The sequence below is a fragment of the Maniola jurtina genome, chromosome 21 (assembly GCF_905333055.1).
Source record: "Maniola jurtina chromosome 21, ilManJurt1.1, whole genome shotgun sequence".
Classification (NCBI taxonomy): Eukaryota; Metazoa; Arthropoda; class Insecta; order Lepidoptera; family Nymphalidae; genus Maniola; species Maniola jurtina.
Genome location: NC_060049.1, coordinates 7987885 through 8010465, shown reverse-complemented (window position 1 = coordinate 8010465; position 22581 = coordinate 7987885). Strand labels below are relative to the sequence as shown.

General features: G+C 37.1%; 1 protein-coding gene across 3 annotated transcripts in view; it reads left to right on the top strand.

The window, feature by feature from the left end:
- LOC123876415 (synaptotagmin-10-like) overlaps positions 1-22581 on the top strand; it is an 80294-nt gene that overhangs the window by 46536 nt on the left and 11177 nt on the right. For all 3 annotated transcript variants that reach the window (XM_045922665.1, XM_045922664.1, XM_045922666.1), the window contains exons 3-7: positions 436-577; positions 9269-9412; positions 19381-19503; positions 20630-20784; positions 21461-21629. In XM_045922665.1, the coding sequence (XP_045778621.1) occupies positions 436-577; positions 9269-9412; positions 19381-19503; positions 20630-20784; positions 21461-21629 (733 nt within the window). The remainder of the gene's footprint in view (positions 1-435; positions 578-9268; positions 9413-19380; positions 19504-20629; positions 20785-21460; positions 21630-22581) is intronic.

Below are 22581 nucleotides of genomic sequence, written 5' to 3'. Positions count from 1 at the left end.
CTCTCAGAGATTTGAAATTTAGAGGAAATCTTTCTTGGGGAGATTTTAATTTTTTATTGAAAAGCTTCAGAATGAATGAAATGAATATGCTGTTATAAATATAAATTTGTAGTTGTGTTATTAGTTATATTATTTAGTCAATGATTTTTAACCCCCGACCCAAAAAGACAGGTGTTAAGTTAGACGTGTGTATTTGTGTATCTGTCTGTGGCATCGTAGCTCCTAAACTAATGAACCGTTTTTTTTTTGTTTGAAAGGTGGCTTGATCGAGAGTGTTCTTAGCTATAATTCATGAAAATCGGTTCAGCCGTTTTAAAGGTATTAGCTCTATTCTAGTTACTGTAACCTTCACTTGTCGGGGGTGTTATAAATTTTTAAATTACACTTGTATAATGTATATAGTACTAAACTGAATCTAATCTATATTGTTACCAGGACACGGCGTGAGTCAGAAGACAGCAATTGCGACTCCCTCTCTCGCCAAGCTGCAATACGCATCAGTCACTCTCTACCCGACCTGCAAACTGAGCCTTTGAAGCAGGAGTATGTGCAGGAACATAAGGACGCTGGCAAAAAGGTAACTTATTTTTTATTGTATTACAAATTAGCTCTTGACTGCGATCTCATCTGGTGGTAAGTGATACAGTCTGGTGATACAGTCTAAGATGAAAGCGGGCTAATCTATAAAGGGTATGGCTTCTCATCTCAATTCTTTGAGATCATCTTTTAAATATCCAACATTCATTACTTAGAGATCGTTGAGTAAATCGAAGAAAAGTGAAAGTGAAAGATGGAATAAAAAGTAGTAATGTACAATATGCCTTAACACATGCGTTACGAGTAGTACCTACTTAGAGGTCTTGTAGAAACATTTATGAAAGGAAAACATTACACCACTTAGTGGCAAAGCGAACGGCGGTACAACAAAAAGCTTTTATGACGAATATAACACTTAGCAGCACAACAACGTACGTGAATATTGCAAGAGTATTATGTCAATTGGAAATGTATATGCTGTAGGCCTCCTGAAGTTGTGTCATAAAACGTTATTCTGTCAAACACCCACAGTTTCACATTACATATGCCTGAGACAATGAAAGTCGACTTGCGTACGTAACTTGGATTATGTTAAGACTGGCTACAGACTGAGCGAAACAGGGCAGGCGAAGGCCAACGAACGATAGTGTATGAGTAGTTGTGGACACAAACAGCGAACTCGAAGCCGAACGAGCGTGTGGTGTCCATTGGCGATACGAAACCCCTATTTTTAAGCCCCGACCCAAAAAGAGGGGTGTTATAAGTTTGACGTGTGTATCTGTGTGTCTGTGTATCTATGTATCTGTCTGTGGTATCGTAGCTCCTAAACTAATGAACCGATTTTAATTTAGTTTATTTTTTGTTTGAAAGGTGGCTTTATCGAGAGTGTTCTTAGCTATAATCCAAGAAAATCGATTCAGCCGTTTGAAAGTTATCAGCTCTTTTCTAGTTACTGTAACCTTCACGTCTTGTCGGGGGTGTTATAAATTTTTAATTTACACTTGTAGTCCTAAGTCTTCGCTTGCCTTTGTTCTCTCTGTCTGTTCCCGCCATAAGACTCTCTGTCTTCATCTATCTAGGCTTAGCTATTTATACTTAATACTATTTATTTACTAACAATTTCGTAATAAAGAGCTGACACGGGTGAAACACATAACCCTCCTTTGGGTTTCGCCACAGTCAGGTAATATTAATCATGCTACTAACACCGGTTCTCGTCCGATCACCGAAGTTACCATAGATACTTAATACTATTTATTTACTAACAATTTCGTAATAAAGAGCTGACACGGGTGTAACACATAACCCTCCTTTGGGCTTCGCCACAGCCGGGTAATAATAATCATGCTACTATATATATATTTTTATAATCGGGTAGACTAAGGTAAATCTGTATAGTTACATCGTGCAGCATACGCAATAAACCACCAATCCTCCCGCTACTACACATGCGGAAAAAGCAAGCAATACGCGCGACATCTAAGTACGCAACAGCACAAAAACCTTGAAAACTCTACGCACGTTTCACTAGCGACACCGGAGCATCCTCAGGAGATGTTAACTAACTGCAAAGTAAACAAATGTAACTCAAATAGTAACTTCCGCAACATAATGCCTGCTTCTATCCAAAATAAACTTCTATTTATAAGACAGATTAAGGTTAAATAATATGCAAAACACTCCTACGTTTTACATACAATTGATTGACAAAATATGAAAAACATGTTACGCATAATTTCCATATTTGCCCTGTGCCCACATATTCGTATGGGTAAATATAATATATTATATTCAGAATAGCTTGTTGATAATATAGCCTGTATATTTAGAAATGGGCCGAAATTCTAATTACAGGATATTAGATGATACCCGCGACTTCGTCTGCGTGGATTTAGGTTTTTTGAGATCCCGTGGGAACTGTTTAAATTTTTCAGGATAAAAAGTTGCCTATGGCAATTACAGGGACGCAAGTTACCTGGGTACCAAATTTCATACAAATCGGTTAAGCGGCTGGGTTTTTGTGAACCCCGTGGGAACTCTTTGATATTCCGGGATAAAAAGTAGCCTATGTCCGTCCCCGGGATATAAGCTAACACTAAAGCAAATGTCGTCAGAATCGGTTAAACTGTTGAAACTGTTGGGCCGTGAAATGGTAGCAGACAGACAGACAGACAGACACACTTTCGCATTTATAATATTAGCTTTTTTTAAAAACTCCGTTAAAACTCTCAGGTATAAAGTAGCCTATACCCTTCCTGGGATGCAAGATATCTCTGTACCTTCATCTAATTTGGTCAAACGGATGGCTGGCAAACAGGCAGACATACAGACAAATAGACATACGTTCGCATTTCTACTATATACAAGTAGATATAGAATATAGATTTCCTGTGTTTATGTATTCTGCTCTCAATCCCCGCCTTTTGGATTTGAAGCTTAAGTTATACGTGATCAGTAGTCATTGAGTTATAATCTGCTTTTACAAAAATAAATGTACCTATAACGTAATAGGGATTAAATGTGTTGTGAGATAGGATATAATCTGGAATCTGCAGTGATAGAAAAAACTTAAAGACTATTTTTTTAAATATAACTTGACCCCTCCTACCCCATACCCCCCCAACCGACCTCAATATTGGATTTATTTAGTTACGTCCGTGTTGGGATCACATAAATTCATATTATTTGTTTACCCACCTTAATCGGTTTTAGTAGATTAGGGGCAAACACTTCGATTTTCCTCGTAAAATCAACGTAACAGTCTTTGGAAATTACAAGGAAACGTTGAGGCTCGATAATTTTATTTTGTTTTCACTCTCCTCTTTGAATAGGAACTTTCTCCAATCAAGAAGCTTCGGAAAGTTTCTTGGAAGGGCTTAACGTCTTTTAATTAAAAAACTTATGTAAAACAGTAACTGCCTGCTTAGAAAAACTACTCAAACAATAACCGTTAGTCTGATGTCTTAAGATAATTGCTTCTTTTTAAGCTTAACTATCATTGAAATTAAATTTTTTATGACTTTACGAGCAGTCACTTTATAAAAAAAAACATGGTTACACTTGAGTTTTAGAGATTTTGATATCTAGAGAGCGCTCTTGTAAACTTAAAGTTAGTTTAACTGTGTCTTAAGTTTGACTAAAGTCAATAAGTAATTATGCGTATTATATGGAAATGCAAAAGTGCTGTTTGTTGGTTTATTGGTTGGTCTTTCAACCACTCGCAACGGAGCAACAAATCCGCGTGTGTTTTTGCATGGGTGTAGTTAAAGACCTGGAGAGTGACATGGGCTACTTTTATCCGGGAAAATCAAAGAGTTCCCAAAGAATTTCAAAAACCTAAATCCACACGTATGAAGTCGCGGGCATCAGCTAGTTTTTAACCCCCGACCCAAAAAGAGGGGTGTTATAAGTTTGACGTGTGTATCTGTGTATCTGTCTGTGGCATCGTAGCTCCTAAACTAATGAACCGATTTTAATTTAGTTTTTTTTTTGTTTGAAAGGTGGCTTGATCGAGAGTGTTCTTAGCTATAATCCATAAAAATCGGTTGTTTGAAAGTTATCAGCTCTTTTCTAGTTACTCATGTTTCTAGTTACTCATCAGGTAACCTTCACTTGTCGGGGGTGTTATAAATTTTTAATTTACACTTGTTAAAAATGGCTTTGACTCGTAACAAGGCAATGAAAGTGACCCTAAGTAACATTATCGAAGGTGACCGAGCAAATTAAATAGCTTGGACAGACCATTAGGTACATTCAATCGGCCAGACAGATTGATAGCCGTAAATATTACTCTCTAAACATGGTGGTTGTGATTGGATAACCTCTGATTGTTGACAGTGTCGTCTTACAAGTGATACTTTATATTAGTCGCGTAAATATTATTGTTAGCTCTGATCTTTTCATATTTATCAATTTGCGCAAACTCTCATTAGATTACAACATGGGGTTATTCAAGGGGCACACCAATAAATTTCTGAAAGGCAGGCAACGTATTGGCGGTTCCTCTGGTACTGCAAATGTTCATGGGTAGGTACATGGTAACATCAGATGACCCGCCTGCTCGTTTGCTCACTATTTTTTTTTAAATCGACCCGACCGACCCTGCAACAAGACATAGCTTAACGAGTTGCGAAGCTGAAGTAGCAATGGACAATATGAAATAGTTCGAAAAAGCGATAGGTTTTGGGGTCCCAAGGTACTGAATCGGCGACCTTGCACCGGAAAGTGCAACGTTGAAAGACTCCCTGAGGTGTGCGGGGTGCGCGGGGAGTATTGAAAGTAAACACGTCCTCTTAGTTCGAGCTTTATTCGTAGACTCTCAATTGAAATACATATTATTATTAATTAAGGGCTATACTACACTTAAGGCTATACAACACCACATCCCTACTAGGTGGACAGATGACATCAAACGAGTCACAGGGAGCCGCTGGATTCAGGCGGCGCGCGCAAGACCGTGACATGTGAAAGTCCCTACAAGAGACTTATGTCGAGCTGTGGCCGGATAGTAAGGATGAACCCTGCAAGGCTTTAACAGAAACCACAGAATGCAAAAGAGTCAAAAACAGAAATCTAAAATAATTACAAGTGTAACTTAAGTGTAAATTAAAATTTATAACACCCCCAACAAGTGAAGGTTACAGTAACTAGAAAAGAGCTGATAACTTTCAAACACGGCTGAACCGATTTTCTTGGATGATAGCTAAGAACACTCTCGATTAAGCCATCTTTCAAACAAAAAAAAAACTAAATTAAAATCGGTTCATTTGTTTAGGCGCTACAATGCCACAGACAGATACACAGATACACACGTCAAATTTATAACACCCCTCTTTTTGGGTCGGGGGTTAAAAAAGGAAAGTCCTCACTCACTGACCAACTCATCAACATCCAGCCTAAACCTTTGGGCTTAGAAAGCTGAAATTTTGTGTAGAGGCTCCTTTTATAATATAGACAAGGAATAAGGCCGGGTTTTTCGAATTTCCTACCACGTGGAGAGTTTTTATTAAAGCCGCGGGCGATCTACACTAGTTTCGTACAAATACATGGAAACTTTGGGTTGAGTTTACCAAATTTTAACGTCCTACAGATACCATTTCTATTCTCAGTACCTACTGATGCGGAATTAGCTATCGAAAAACCCAGCGGAAACACGAAACTTTTATTTTGGTTTGAATTTTTATGTCCATGTTTCGGTCGGAATTTTCGCACAACTATTTTTGAGCTTCCTTTATTTATGTAAGTACCGTAAATTCAAACAGGCGATGTTTCATATTAATACTCATTTCACATAATAGTTCATTTAAATTCCTTCTGTAGAGCCTAAATATAGTCAACAGACAAACAAACCGAGGATCGCGCTTTGATAATAATACGAGTAGGTACAATACCAAATGAACAAAATAATTGAAGGAATGTATTACTAACATTAAAAAATGACTAACATTAAAAAAAAAAAGTTATTTGTTCGGTTGAACCGTAACAGTGTGAACGTACTGTCCGTAATATATTCCGTGATCAGCTCCGTTATACTTGTGTCGTCACGTCTCCGTGTCGACAGTAAATAAATATTTATTGCCAAAGGTCATTGATAGGCTTGTTTTGCAATTTTGATATTCATGGGTCCAATTGCCTTGCTATAACATTCAAGGGGCATTGGATGATGAACAATGGTTCATCATTGTCCATGCCTAATAAAGCTTACCTAGCGTAATGACGGTAGGTAAGCTTTATTAGGCATGGAGTATTCGTGCCATTTTTTTTTTTTCAAAACATCATCAACGTGGATCATCATCTTGATAGACACGACAGACAGACAGCGAAGTGATCCTATAATGGTTCATTTTTCCTTTTGAGGTACGGAACCCTTAAAAAAAGATAACATGTAATTGTAGGTACACAAGTGTAAATTAAAAATTTATAACACCCCCGACAAGTGAAGGTTACAGTAATTAGAAAAGAGCTGATAACTTTCAAACGGCTGAACCGATTTTCTTGGATTGTAACTAAGAACATTCTCGATCAAGCCACCTTACAAACAAAAAAAAAACTAAATTATAATCGGTTCATTAGTTTAGGAGCTACGATGCCACAGACAGATATACAGATACACACGTCAAACTTATAGACACCCCTCTTTTTGTTCTAGCTCGGAAAATAATTAATATCTATACACCCAAAATATGATGTTCATTATTATGTACGGAACCCTAAAAGAGCAAGGCCCGACTCGCACTTGACCGGTTGTTCCTATCATAATAATATGGAAGGCATTTAAGAGGCCTTGAGATAGGCCTTGAGGCATAATATTTTATAGAAAAATTATAATTACGTTCCATATACTCGCTGAAGCGTGTTTAATTTTTAAGTATTTAATAATAATATAAAGTGAGCCTCGCAATCGCAATATTATGAGTTAGCTGGGAATTTCATAAATATCTAGATGTGGCATGTTATTACTTTGTAAAAGACACTTTCTATAATAATTAGTACGGCTGAAAAAATTCCGACAGTAATTTTTGCTCTTCTTCAAAATAAACGTTTGTGTGTGTTCTTATTCTTTTACGTTCTTACTAGACGATGCCCGTGACTTTGTCCGGTCTATAAGTTTGACGTGTGTGTCTGTGGCATCGTAGCTCCTAAACCAATGAACCGATTTTAATTTAGTTTTTTTTGTTTGAAAGGTGGCTTGATCGAGAGTGTTCTTAGCAATAACATCCAAGAAAATCGGTTTAGCCGTTTGAAAGTTATCAGCTCTTTCCTAGGTACTATAACTACTTGTCGGGGGTGTTATAAATTTTTAATTTACACTTGTTACTATATATCTTAGACACACCTTCACATTTATATAATGCTAGTATGGAAATAAGGATTTTAAATTTAAAGCTTCATCAACGTTGATATGCATTATACGAGTATGTTTAAAAAAATTCGCAGGAACCATGGATTTGTACGGGATTAAAGTGGCCTATGTGTTAATCCAAGGTATCATCTATCTTTATTTCTTTTAGTGAAATCCGTCTAGTACTTTTTGTTACAAGTAAAATGTCAAGTTTATAGACTGAACAGTTTGAGCTGCACGTTGAAATGCTAGGTCCATTTCTTACTTACTATACTAGCTGATCCACCCGGCTTCATTCGGTTGATATTTGAAATACTTAGACATATATAGGCACATAATATATAGCCAATGTCACTCCTTGATAAAGTAGCTTTCTAATAGTAAAAGAATTAATGAGATCGGTTTAGTAGTTTTAGAGTTTATTGACTAAAAACAAACAAAAAAACCTTTCCTCTTTATAATATTATTAGTATATGAATAGATAGTAGTAGGTTGAAGGTAAAATAGTAATAATTACTTCGGCGATCTACTAAAAACATAAAAAAATAACTACCTATATAACGAAAACCATATTCAGTAATTTTTAATTCTGCAATGTTTCTCCGCTAACCAAGACTTAACCCGTAATAGTCGGTTTTGACTTAATTTTGAGCCTAATTTATTGCAGCTTAATTTAAGCCTTTTTATTTCATTACTTGAAATGTGTTCTAGAAAAGAAATATTCTCTACTACAGTTTTTAGGAGGCTCGTTAAGTTAAAGAGTGCTTATTGGACTCTTACTTTGGAATATTAAGGTGCTACTTAGGCGTAGAAGAACCACTAAGTCCTACTTTAATTAATAGTATTTAAAGCACTTTGCATTAGTTGAAAATTGTAATAGAGGTATGTTTACAAAGAAACGGATTTTCTAAAACTAGGATTTACCTAAGGTGAGTCCACACCAGTTCTATTCACCGATCACCTTCATGTAGAATAGACTATAATTCTATTAAGTATTATATGATCAACTAGCTTATACCCGCTATTTCCTCCACGTGGATAACACAATTTTAAACCCCTATTTTACCCCCTTAGGGGTTGAATTTTCATAAATCCTTTCTTAGGGGATGTCTACGTCATAATAACTATCTACAAGCCTTTTAGCCCGATCCGTCCAGTGGTTTGATACGTTGATAAATCAGTCAGTCAGTCAGCCAGACAGCTTTTTCTTTTATACTAGCTTGTGCTCGCGACTTCATCCGCGTGGACTATACAAATCTAAACTCCCCCTTTTACCCTCTTAGAGGTTGAATTTTCAAAAATCCTTTCTTAGGGGATGTCTACGTCATAATAACTATCTACAAGCCTTTTAGCCCGATCCGTCCAGTGGTTTGATACGTTGATAAATCAGTCAGTCAGTCAGCCAGACAGCTTTTTCTTTTATACTAGCTTGTGCTCGCGACTTCATCCGCGTGGACTATACAAATCTAAACTCCCCCTTTTACCCTCTTAGAGGTTGAATTTTCAAAAATCCTTTTTGAGCGGTTAGGTTTAGGTTTAGGTTTAAAGAGTTGAGAGATAGAATGACTTTATACAATAATAATATTTGATTATGCGTTATATTCTAAGTTAACAAACTATATATCTATCTATATATTGTGATTGACAGTGCTTTTTAAATTCAGCTTTAAATTTTTGAAAAGATTTTTCCTCCAATATGTGTCTACATCATAATAGCTATCTAACGGTATTTCAGCTCGATCCGATCAGTAGTTTGAGCTATACGTTTACAGATCGGTCAGTCAGTCAGTCAGTCACCTTTTCGTTTCAACTAAGCCCTTCAAATTCTTAAAGGAGACCCGTAAGGGGCCGGCGATGATGAAAGTGATGTATTCTATATTTTCTGTTCAGGTTCTCCGTCAAACGACGCTACCAATTGTACCTGACCGTCACCAGACCTTCCAGCGTCAGCTGTCGCACCGCTTGGACCTGCCGTCCATACAGTTCAGCATCTGCAGCCTGGAACGAGCTGATTCTTCCATTGGACTTATCAAGGTATGTTATACTTTTAAGGCCGATTCGCGCCGGTGACGCGCGTGAAGTGTGAACCCATAGACTTAACTGCACGCATTACGTCTACGCGAACGTTCGGGCCACGCAAACGGTATGCCATGTCTCATACAGCTCCATACATTACAACGTAATGGTACACGCTACGTCTGCGCTTACGCAACGCTTACGCAGCCTGGGTGAACGAGGTCTTAATTCCTCCAAGCATGATATAATTTCTGATTAAGTTCTCTGTCAAAAGATTTTACCAATATTGGCAGACCATAACTAGACTTGCGGCGTCTGAATACAGCAGCTTCCTTAGGTCCATGGATTTCTGCTTCTTACATGCTCAACAATAACATGGAAGTACCCTCAATTTATTCCTTAAGCTGGTTTACTTGCCTTTTTGGCTAGTATTGTTAACAAAATTGCCGTGCTCATTCAATTTACCATTTTATTATTATTATTTGATATCCTAAATCACATTAATATGTCTTGTGACAAAATCTATCCCTCATAGACAAAATTATTGGGTTATCTAGAAAACACAGTCAATGTCACAGTCTGGAGGGCAATTAGCTCTCTCGGGCATAAATAAATAATGTTTTTTTTTAAACTTCTTTATTTGGAATACATAACTATAGCAATTATACATAAGGAATATAGGTAAATCTGTGTGGTGATGTGTATTGGTGGTGGGTATTGCTTGCTTTTCATGGTTCTTTAGTATTCGAAGGGTGGGTGGTGTAGTGGCAGATTATAGGAAATTAAGCTTATACTTCGTCCGCGTGGATTTAGGTTTTTCAAAATCCCTTAAGAACTCTCTGATTTTTCGGGATAAAAAATAGCCTGTGTTAATCCAGGAATCCAGGGTAGGGTAATCTATCTCCATTCCAAAGTTCAGCCAAATCCGTTCGGTACTTTTTGCGTGAAAGCGTAACAAACATACACACATACACACAAACTTGCACCTTTATAATATTATTGTGAGGTTTACTGATTAGTGTGATAGTTTCTTCACTTACTTGTATAGTTCCACATTATAACGCCTCCTTCTATTCACAAGTTTGTGTAAATTAATTTATAACACGCCAGACAAGTGAAGGTTACAGTAACTAGAAAAGAGCTGCTAACTTTCAAACGGCTGAACCGATTTTCTTGGATTATAGCTAAGAACACTCTCGATCAAGCCACCTTTCAAACAAAAAAAAACTAAATTAAAATCGGTTCATTCATTTAGGCGCTACTATGCCACAGACAGATACACACGTCAAACTTATAGCACCCCTCTTTTAGGTATTTCACCAGTTACTTATTGACGATACACAATAGAGCAGAGACGCGGGGCGTTCGCTAATAAATTATATTGACTAAAAATAAAGTTTCGTATTTTGAACTCAACTTGTTACTTCATACTAATATTATAAAGGCGAAAGTTTGTATGTGTGTGTGTGTGTGTGTGTGTGTGTGTGTGTGTGTGTGTGTGTGTGTGTGTGTGTGTGTATGTTTGTTACTCCTTCACGCAAAAACTACTGTACGGATTTGGCTGAAATTTGGAATGGAGATAGATAATATCCTGGATTAGCACATAGGCTACTTTTTATCCCGGAAAATCAAAGAGTTCCCACGGGATTTCGAAAAACCTAAACCACGCGGGCGAAGTCGCGGGCATCGGCTAGTGATAAATAAAATACAGATTATTATAGGTCCCCTACCTTTGCTCTCGCTATGTTTGAGAGACTTTGCCGATATAATTAATCTTCGTAGCGGATAAAGGGTCTCTTATTTCTTAATTGTGCTTAACTTCACAACTAACTTCAAGCTAAGCTCCCATTTTAATTACGTTACCACTACCTTTTTAATTACATTCATTTTGAACGTAATTTGTATTTTCTTTCATGATTAAAAATTTAAAACTTTCGTCCATTGACATTGAGAATTGATTATCGATTTACCTACCTAAGTTTTTTTTGTTTATCATAAAAGTAACCACAGTTTACTAAAATTACGATCTAGCCTATGAATGGAGTTAATTAGTAATATTATATTAACCTAAACTTATCTATCGACTTATATCTATAATATAGTATAATAGTACAGTAAGTACTAATGTGGTGTCAGTGTGGTTATTTTTAACCCCCGACCCAAAAAGAGGGATGTTATAAGTTTGACGTGTGTATCTGTGTATCTGTCTGTGGCATCATAGCTCCTAAACTAATGAACCGATTTTAATTTAGTTTTTTTGTTTGAAAGGTGGCTTGATCAACAGTGTTCTTAGCTATAATCCAAGAAAATCGGTTCAGCCGTTTGAAAGTTATCAGCTCTTTTCTAGTTACTGTAACCTTCACTTGTCGGGGGTGTTATAAACTTTTAATTTACACTTGTAAGTTAAAAGAATAAGACAGCATTTACGTTGGCTCAGTGGCTAGAATTTTTCCGACATTTTGAACAATTATTGTCATATTTCAAAGAATGAAGTGGATTTATATTTTCATCAAGCAAAGGCGCAGGATTTCACTAGTCTAGTTCAACATTAATAATAATTGATAGTATTCCTTTTTTTTATTGAAAATGACACTTCACACTCTAATTTATAAAGGTGAAAGTTTGTATGTGTGGTGTGTGTGTGTGTGTATGTTTGTTACTCCTTCACGCAAAAACTACTAGACGGATTTGACTGAAATTTGGAATGGAGATAGATAATATCCTGGATTAGAACAGGGCCTACTCTTTATACCGGAAAATCAAAGAATTCTCACGGGATTTCAAAAAACCTAAATCCACGTGGGCGAAGTCGCGGGCATCGGTTAGTGTTACAATAAAATTTAAAGCTAGCCTTATCTAATTAGTGTTCAAATAATGCCTGTCTAGACTAGTGCCAAGAATACTGACTGCATTTCTGCGGATTGATGGATTTTTACTAATTGTTAGTTAAAATTTTAAACTACGACTATGTGTTTCGTTATGGAACCTTTTTATATTAATCTTTTAGATATATTTATCGATTAATCGATGTAATCTGTTCCCGAATCGGTCAGAGGATTGATGAAAACACACACACGCAAATCTCTGTTAAACCTTTGTCAATGAGCCAGCCGATATTTAAGCTATAATCCTGTCGTAACAAAGGTAATGTTCGAGCGTATCGTTAAGCTGCTTATACCTTATGCCCACATCAAAGATACGAGCACATCCAGTACCTACATTGGGGTTGATTTTTATTTATTTTTAACCCCCGACCCAAAAAGAGGGGTGTTATAAGTTTGATATGTGTATCTGTGTATCTGTCTGTGGCATCATAGCGCCTAAACGAATGAACCGATTTTAATTTAGTTTTTCTGTTTGAAAGGTCGTCGGCTTCACCGAGAGTGTTCTTAGCTATAATCTAAAAAAACTGGTTCAGCCGTTTGAAAGTTATCAGCTCTTTTCTAGTTACTGTAACCTTTACTTGTCGGGGGTGTTATAAATTAATTTACGGCACGGCACCCCTTTAGAGCGCTTTCCAGTCAGTTTTAACAAAAAAAAAAACACTCCCAAAAAGGCAGAGCACGCCCGCCAGCCAACACCAACACAGACGAAGTCCTATGTTACATTTAGGATCTTTTCAGACGTGCTACTAGTCACAAAAATACTGCAACGCAAAAATGTCGCCACATGTGGTCGGGTATGACTGTTCTCTGTACAGCAGGCTGAAGTTGTCTTGTAGTCATAAATCCATATTAGGTACTTATTACTTACTTTACTTACTAATATTATAAATGCGAAAGTGTGTCTGTCTTGTGATACCTTTTCACGGTCCAACAGAAACCGATTCTGATGAAATTTGGTACAGAGTTAGCTTATATCCCGGGGATATAGGTTACTTTTTGTCCCGGAAAATCAGAGTTCCCGCACGGGATTCCTAAAGACCCATCTGTTTAACCGATTTGTATGAAATTAGGTACCGAGGTAGCTTGCATCCCTGCAATTGACACAGGCAACTCTTCTTCTTCTTTTCTCTGGACTGGTTTCCGCACTTAAACGTTTCCGTCTGTTTTGCGTGTGTTGCCCCTCCCCGCCGAAGTCTTCACTCCAGCCATCCAAGCTCGCTCCAGAAGCCAAGTAGACCGCCCAGGTTAGACATAGGCAACGTTTTATCCCGGAAAATCAAACAGTTCCCACGGGATCTTTAAAAACTTAAATCCACGCGGACGAAGTCGCTGGCATCCTCTAGTTACTTAAAATGCTTCAGTCGGTAGTCGCGATGCAGTTTGCCACTTGTCAGTTGTTTGAAACTGCGATGTGGTTGGAATTAACCACACGGTCACAATCGCAAATTGTAGTACTTAGGTGTATTTAAACAATATTTACCGTTAAACACTAAATAAATAATTATAAACTAATAACTAAATAATTAATTAATTATAAACTAAATAATTAAACACTAAATAAATAAATAATAATATTTGCCGTTGTGGTGTGGCATGTCAAAAAGACTCTTAGGGCATAGCAGGTGTTAAACTTTGGACGCTAATGAAAGTAAAATCTATCACCTAAGTCAGGGTTTGTTAACCTTAACCAAAATTTCAAAGTCTGGATATTGATTTATACAACTCACTTTGCTTTTCATTGGTGGTATTTAGCCGTAATCTAACTTTATCGGCCTGATGTACACATCATGATCAATTCATCGCCAGCTCCCTATTTATTGAACACGAGTCTTCTCTCAGAATGAGAAGGGGGTTAGGCTATAGCTCCGCCATATTCGCCCAGTGTGGATTAGCAGTCTTCACACACCTTTGAGAACAATACGGGGATTTTCAAGCATACATGTTTCCTCAAGATGTTTTCCTTCACCGTTAACACAAGTGAGATTTATTTGTTTAAAATAACACATAGCTTCGAAAAGTTAGAATTGCGTGTCCGGGATCGAACCCCCAATCTCCCGATTAGGAGGCGGACCTTTTAACTACTAGGCTATCACGGTCTGATGTGCAAATTGCACAAGCTAACACGAGATTTTCTTTATACCTACGGTATTTTTGCTTTACATTTTACATTTTTATCTAAAATCTAAAAATTATTTTATGAAAATAATATAATTTAAAAGATATAATGAAACAGACATAATATTATAAACAAGGTTCAGCATATTTTTGCTTTAGAATAGAAAATGTAATATAATAAACTTTAAAAGCATTCTTTGTTGTTCTTTTCACAGAAAATTATGTATCTCTACTTTCCATTCAAAAAAATTCTATTGCACTTGTAATAATATTCAAGATGCCTTAATATTTATTAATTCTTAAATGTTGTAGAAGTATAACTCAATACAGCGTTGCGCGTTTAAATTAAATGCAGGGATTCTCAATTCGACTGTGATTTTGAGCGTAGGTATATAGATTCCTCCTACATCAATGGTTTTGACCATTGATTTTGAAAGAGCCAAGGTTTTGTTTTAGTCTAGGGGTTTGACGGTGTTACACCATAACCACAAAAAAAGAAAATGTAACTTCAACACATCATCGACATAGCTACCACCACGTATTTTAAATTAAATGAAGATCTGGTGAAAACCGGAAGGGGATACTCAAAAAAATACCTAGTAAATCTTTTCTGCTAGGAACAGGGAACGACAAAGCATAGAAATATTTCATTCGCTCCATTGTAGCGTAACGAAATTTCAACTGAAGTGGGTGGTAGCTGTGCACGCGTCTTCAATTCGATTACAGCTCCTTTTATCAGTCACTTTGAGTCGAACAAACACGGCAGCAGCTTGTGTCGTACGACACAGTACGGAGTACAGACCAATCATGAGCCTGTTGCGGTTTGAAAAGACGTGAGTTTTTAGCTTTATTTTCGAAACAATAATTCTATGATTTGTCGTGACAAGGACATCGTTACTAAGAGGTCTGTTTTATACAGAGTTTTTAACCCCCGACCCAAAAAGAGGGGTGTTATAAGTTTGACGTGTGTATCTGTCTGTGACATCGTAGCTCCTAAACTAATGAACCGATTTAAATTTAGTTTCTTTTTGTTTGAAAGCAGGCTTGATCGAAAGTGTTCTTAGCTATAATCCAAGAAAATCGGTTCAGCCGTTTGAAAGTTATCAGCTCTTTTCTAGTTACTGTAACCTGCACTTGTCGGGGGTGTTATAAATTAATTTACACTTGTATAGATAGATAACACTTACCATCAGCAAAAGAATCCAGCTCAGATCTACAAAAAGATTTACCTAAGCAATTTCTTTAGAAAACTTTTCTCCAACCTAATAAAATTAAGCCAGACTTTATCGAAAAACATTTTCCAAAGGTATCATATGGATCCATCTAATATAATAAGCCCGTAACAAGCTTTTCACAAGTCTATCTACGACGCGCTGGTAGGGTTTTCGTTTTATTGGAAAACATGCTTACAAATCAACAAGTAGGTAGGTAAGCCACCTAGTTATCTTTCCCTAGTACCTACTTAATTTAAGTGTAAATTAAAAATTTATAACATCCCCGACAAGTGAAGGTTACAGTAACTAGAAAAGCGCTGAATGATAACTTTCAAACGGCTGAACCGATTTTCTTGGATTATAGCTAAGAACACTCTCGATCAAGCCACCTTTGAAACACAAACAAACTATTGGATAGAATCAGGCGTTACTTTGCGGAAGTTCATGTTTAGCAAGAAACAGTTAAAAATACTCTCTGCGTAGTGGAAAAGTCTTGTGTGGTGTTGCATGTGAATGGTGGTGGCAGTGCTTGCTTGGGAACTTGGCTTTATTGCTTGGTTGGGGAGGTAAGCGGTGCTTAGCTTGTAACTGCATGTTTGACCATACAGATTTATTCTGTTGGCGGATTATAGCAAAATAATTTTTAACTGTTTCTTGACAAACAAACTAAATTAAAATCGGTTCATTAGTTAAGGAGCTATGATGCCACAGACAGATACACACGCCAAACTTATAACACCCCTCTTTTTGGGTCGGGGGTTAAAAATACTATAAAATTACCCATTCACTGAGCTTAAAATATAGAAAGGCTTACGTCTCTATCATCATCCATCAATTTTATTTAAAGTTAAATTTGCTTAATTAACTTAATTACTCAACTTTCTTCTTCTAATTCTGCTCCATCAGAAAATGTACTGATAACATTAAAGTAACTTTTATAGGTTAACTACCTTATGCCCACGACTTCGGCCGCGTTGACTACACATAATATCAGTCGTCTATTTTACACACTAAAAAGGTTGAAGTTCAGGAATCCTTTCTTAGCGGATGTCTACCTCATAATATACTCATAATATATCGACATGCCAAATAGGCCGATCTGTCCAGTACCTTGAGCTGTACATTGATGATCAGCACCTTGTCCTTTTATATATTATTTGGAATATAACTGGCCAAATTCAGGCCTAACAGACATTCTTTATTTTTGGTAATTTATTTGAAACACGAGGTCGTTGCACACATACACACAACATTCCTAAGTTCATTCACATTTTCATAATTGAATGCGAATGGGAGTTTTTAACTTTTTTCTTCAAACAAAAACCGGTCAAGTGTCAGTCGGACTCGCACATTAAGGGTTCTGTACCATTATACAAGAACTTTTTAACTTTTTTAAAGTGTAACCACAAAATCATTGTTATCGGATTTTTCCCTTAACTTATGCTGTAAGACATTGCTACCTGCCAAATTTTCATCAACGCAAAGTCACACTAATATTATAAAGGCGAAAGTTTGTGTGTGTGTGTGTGTGTGTGTGTGTGTGTGTGTGTGTGTGTGTGTGTGTGTGTGTGTGTGTGTGTGTGTGTGTGTGTGTGTGTGTGTGTGTTTGTTACTCCTTCAAGCAAAAACTACTAGACGGATTTGGCTGAAATTCGGAATGGAGATAGATAATATCTTGGATTAGCACATAGGCTACTTTTTATCCCGGAAAATCGAAGAGTTCCCACGGGATTTCGAAAACCTAAATCCACGCGGGCGAATTTGCGGGCATCGGCTAGTACCTACTCTATAATTTTTAATTCTCTTGACGAGTCTTAAGTCTTAACATACAAGACAGACAGACAGCCAGACAACGAATTGATCATATAATAGTTTTTCCTTTTGAGGTATGGATCGGAGGTCCGTAAAAAGATGGAAAAAGTTCAAAACACGTGGCAACAAACACAAACAAGTTGCACGTAAAGACAACATCATAAATAATGATTAAGTTCACATTTTCCAAGTTGTCTCTGAGTCTACATAAAGTCACAAAGTAAGCATGGATATAACGAAAAGCATGTCAGGTCTTATCAGAGAAACATTTCCTCTAATAAGCCTTTAACAAGCTTAAAGAGTATTTTTCCATTGCCGCGGGCCTTTTTATTGGATATGAGACTGAAATTCATACACGAGTATTATTGTGTGGAGATCCGCATTTGATATCAATAGATACTATTTTATTTGCTAAAATTTTCTGCGCAATTTGCAGCATCCGTATTCTTTCTAACCGACTTCAAACAAGGACGAGTTTCTCAATTCGATTGTATGTTGTTGTTTTTAGGGTTCCGTACCTCAAAAGGAAAAACGGAACCCTTATAGAATCACTTTGTTGTCTGTCTGTCTGTCTGTCCATCCGTCCGTCCGTCGTGTCTGTCAAGAAACATATAGGGTACTTCCCGTTGACCTAGAATCATATTTGGTAGGTAGGTAGGTCTTATAACACAAGTACAGGAATAAATCTGAAAACCGCGAATTTGTGGTTACATCATTTAAAAAGAAATTAAAATGTGTTTCAATTTTCAAAATAAGATAACTATACCAAGTGGGGTATCATATGAAAGGGCTTTACCTGTACATCCTAAAACAGATTTTTATTTATTTTTATGTATAATAGTTTTTGATTTATCGTGCGAAATGTTGGAAAAGATACCCGAGTACGGAACCCTCAGTGCGCGAGTCTGACTCGCACTTGGCCAGTTTTTACTCATATTTTGAGCTCATAATATGAGCTTGGATATAATGAAAAGCATGTTAGATGCGATATACCTAGGAACTATAACTCTATTATTAAGCCTTTAACAAGCTTATAGAGGGCTTCCGCGAGCCTTAGGCGGGATTAAGGCTTTCTTATAAAGTATCAATGTATGACGTCCGCGTTTCGTATCAATAGATATTTTCCCCTGAGAATGTAGGCGCGTACTTATTTTTGGTATTTCCTGTGAAATCTAGCGTTTCTATTCTAAAGATTTATTTATACGAACGGAAGCACCTTTGATGTACAAAATTGTTTTTGAATACAGTATATTATTATCATTTTGCTTTTTTAATTTCTTAGGTTTTTAACCGACTTCAAAAAACGGAGGAGGTTCTCAATTCGTCGGAATCTTTTTTTTTAATGTATGTTCCGATTACTCAAAGACCCCTGAACCGATTTGGAAAATTTTTTTTTTTTTTTTGAAAGGGTATACTGTGCAGGTGGTCCCTTATAAATTTGGTGAAGATCTGATGAATATCTTCAGAGATGGAGAACAGAACTCCTCAATGGAGCAAATTGCTCGCGATCAGTGTAATAGCTTAGTAAACAGTAGGGGTTTAACTGGGCATAGCATATTATAGTACAGTGGGGCCACTAAAAATTGTGAAATAAAAAATTTTCAAAAGAAAAATAAAACCGATTATAAATGTATTGCTCGCAAAAGACTAATTGACGTGATTTTTTGCATGGGTATAGTTGAAGACCTGGAAAGTGATAAAAGCTACTCTTTATCCCGGAAAATCAAAGAGTTCAGCTGATGTTAAGTGATTACCGCCGTCCATAAACATTTACTTACAGCACGAGAGGTTAAGCCGCGCCGATGCGTTGCCGGCCTTTCAGGAATTTGTTAGTCCGCCCTGTGAATAACCAATCCTATGTCGTAATCTAGTGGGAACACCGCCGATGGGAGTTGATTCCCCAATTGATTTCCCAAGGCAAAAGATGGATATTCTATTACATACATGTTTCTGCCCATAGCCGGAACTCTACAAGAACGAACTGGTCCGTCAATCGTCTACCGATAGCGGCGATTTGGAGTTCTGTGGAAAGCTGCACTTTGCCTTGAAGTACGACCAAGAAGTAGAAGCTCTTGTTGTAAAGGTAAGATGTAAGCACTTATTCATTCTGTTCCTGAGTGTGAGTGTCCTTTTATATTTTTTATTGAAATATTACAATAAAATTTAAAACTAGCCTCATCTAATTACAATACAAATCATGCCCGCGTGGAATGGTGCCAACACAGAAATCCAAATATACATACTAAGGGTGCCAAGAAACTGGCTGCATTTCCGTGCTGGAGAGCCAGGCTGATCCGTTGCGCAAAAAATGAGCCAGCCCTCCTGTCACCAGATGAGGCTATTAATGTCTATGAAATATCTTGTAATTTTTTTTTTTTTTTAACAATCCAATTTTAATCGTAATATGTCATTCCGTCTGTATGTGTCGCCCCCCTAGCCTATGTATACATTTTCATTTAGTAAAGGCATATTATGTTATAGTTCATACTTTTAACAATGTCACAAAACAAGATACTTTTATTGCAGCTATAAATTTGTTACTGTGCCTTGGTGTCGCGGGCAGAATAGACATTTAGTACCTCTAACTTTTGGAGCCTAGGTATCAACTAAAAATAGAGAAAGTAAATATGAATATAAAGTGATATGGTCATATTAGTTATTTACGTTCTTTGTTAGTTGTTTTCTTTTGAATTACTCAAGTTACCTCACCTTGTTAAGTTTACACTTTATACGTACTTCTTTATACAAACGATATTATTCGTTGTTCTTGTTCTAAAACATGGCAATTATCGATTTCTCTTTTCACTAACCCCCGACCCAAAAAGAGGGTTGTTATAAGTTTGACGTGTGTATCTGTGTATCTGTCTGTGGCATCGTAGCTCCTAAACTAATGAACCAATTTAAATTTAGTTTTTTTTGTTGTTTGAAAGGTGGCTTGATCGAGAGTGTTCTTAGCTATAATCCAAGAAAATCGGTTCAGCCGTTTGAAAGTTATCAGCCCTTTTCTAGTTATTACTGTAACCTTCACTTGTCGGGGGTGTTATACATTTTTAATTTACACTTGTTATATTTTATTCCTTATAGTATATTTAGTTTGAAAAGCATAAACCTTCAAATATTGCAGGCCAAATTTTGAGGCAACTTCGTGCACAAATAAACCATGTACTTAATAACAACATACTTTAATAAACTTTCCTTTTGTTAACCAGATATTCGAAGCCCGCGACTTGCCCATAAAGGATGTATCAGGCAGCAGTGATCCCTACATCAAGGTGTTCCTTCTACCAGACCGCAAGAAGAAGTTCCAGACCAAAGTGCATCGCAAGAATCTCAACCCTGTATTCAATGAAACCTTCCTGTTCAGGTAAAGAATCTTTTTTTATCGTGACCGCTTTATTTTTCTTTTACTTGTGCTGTAAGACCTATTTATCCAAAGGATTTTGATTCCCTTGACAGCTATTGACAGAAACGAGAGACAGACAGATGGACAGACAGACAAACAGACTACCAAGTCCTGTAAGGGTTCCTTTTTTTCTCTGGAGTTACGGAAAGATACTAAAAATAAAGTTAGCGAAGTGCAAATCTCGCGAAGAACTACGAGTAACTTCGGCATTTCTTACTTAAGATTTTAATTGTAGATTAAAGTTTCCAACTCTTGATGTTGCTTTTCATCTTGTTTCTTGATTATTCTAGAAAATATTCTGCATCAAGATTGCGTAACTTTGGAAAGTTGCATCTAGTTATTAGTTCTTTTCTTTTTAGGGGTCCGTACCTCGAAAGGAAAAAGGAGCCCTTATAGGATCGCTTCGTTGTCTGTCCGTCTATCCGTGTGACCATCTGTCGTGTCTGTCAAGATAACCGGTAGGGTACCGGAATACCTGGGTACCCATTGACCTAGAATCTTCATGATTCTAGGTCAACGGGAAGTACCCTATAGGTTTCGTTGACAGACACGACAGATGGACACACGGACAGACAGACAGACAACAAAGTCGTACCTGTCGAAACCTGTCTTACCGTATGTATTTCTGTCTCCTTAGCGTCCCATACGAAGAGCTTCGGCAGCGCTACCTGCAGTTCTCGGTATACGATTTCGACCGCTTCAGCCGACACGACCTCATAGGCCACGTGGTGTTGAAGGGCCTGCTGGAATCCGCTGACCTTCAGCAGGAGATCGAGTACACCATGAACATCCTTGCGCCGCCCCAGGTATTCTTCTTTAAAAAAAAACTAGCAAAACACTGGTCTAAAAACTCAAAATATTATTGTTTTTTGGTTTTCTTTAGAACATAGGCCTGGAAGAAAGGATTTTTCTAACTTTTTCCCGTATGGGTGGGTCAGCTGATCAAACATAATCGTGACAGCTAATGACAAGAAATAGTTTAGTGCGCGACAGGTTGAGATGGCAACCGGGGTGGGGACGCCCCGCACACCCGCACCAACAGACTCATCCAGACGCACTAAATCACTCAGACGTCCCCCCGCCTCATAGCCCGATTGTAATCTCAACCTGATTATACAACAAGGGCATAAAACAACCAACACCCACTATACATACATATACAAACAGTAAATATTTTAGCCCAACACGTTTATCACTTTGATTGCGAGGAAATGTAAAACGTGATACGCAACCGTGACCTGTGGGTGTGCTCACTCTTATATACTTCACCTCTTCTGGTCATTGCGTATGAAAAATCACCCACTGCGCAGGTACAATGACGCCAAATACGTAGATCGATATATCCACTACGGAAGTTCAAGATTGGAGTTAATCTTTTGATGTAACACCCAATGTAGCTTAATGGATAACATACGCCTACTAATTAAAGAAATTACCATACAACACTTTTATGCATGAAAACATAAAAAGCAGTTTTAGTCCGCTGACGCCCAGCATAAATAAGAACTTTACGAGCATGAGAAGTAGAAGAAGCTTTACCTGTACATTCTAAAACAGATTTTTATTTATTTTTATGTATAATAGTTTTTGATTTATCGTGCAAAATGTTGGCAAAAATACCCGAGTACGCAAGCGTTTTTTTAATAATATCTTGCTAAGTCATGACTCCATTTTAAGTCGAGCATTGTGTCACTAACAACAAACTTTCCAAAATAAATAAAAATTTCTTAGATAAAGAAAACTTCATACAATGTGTAA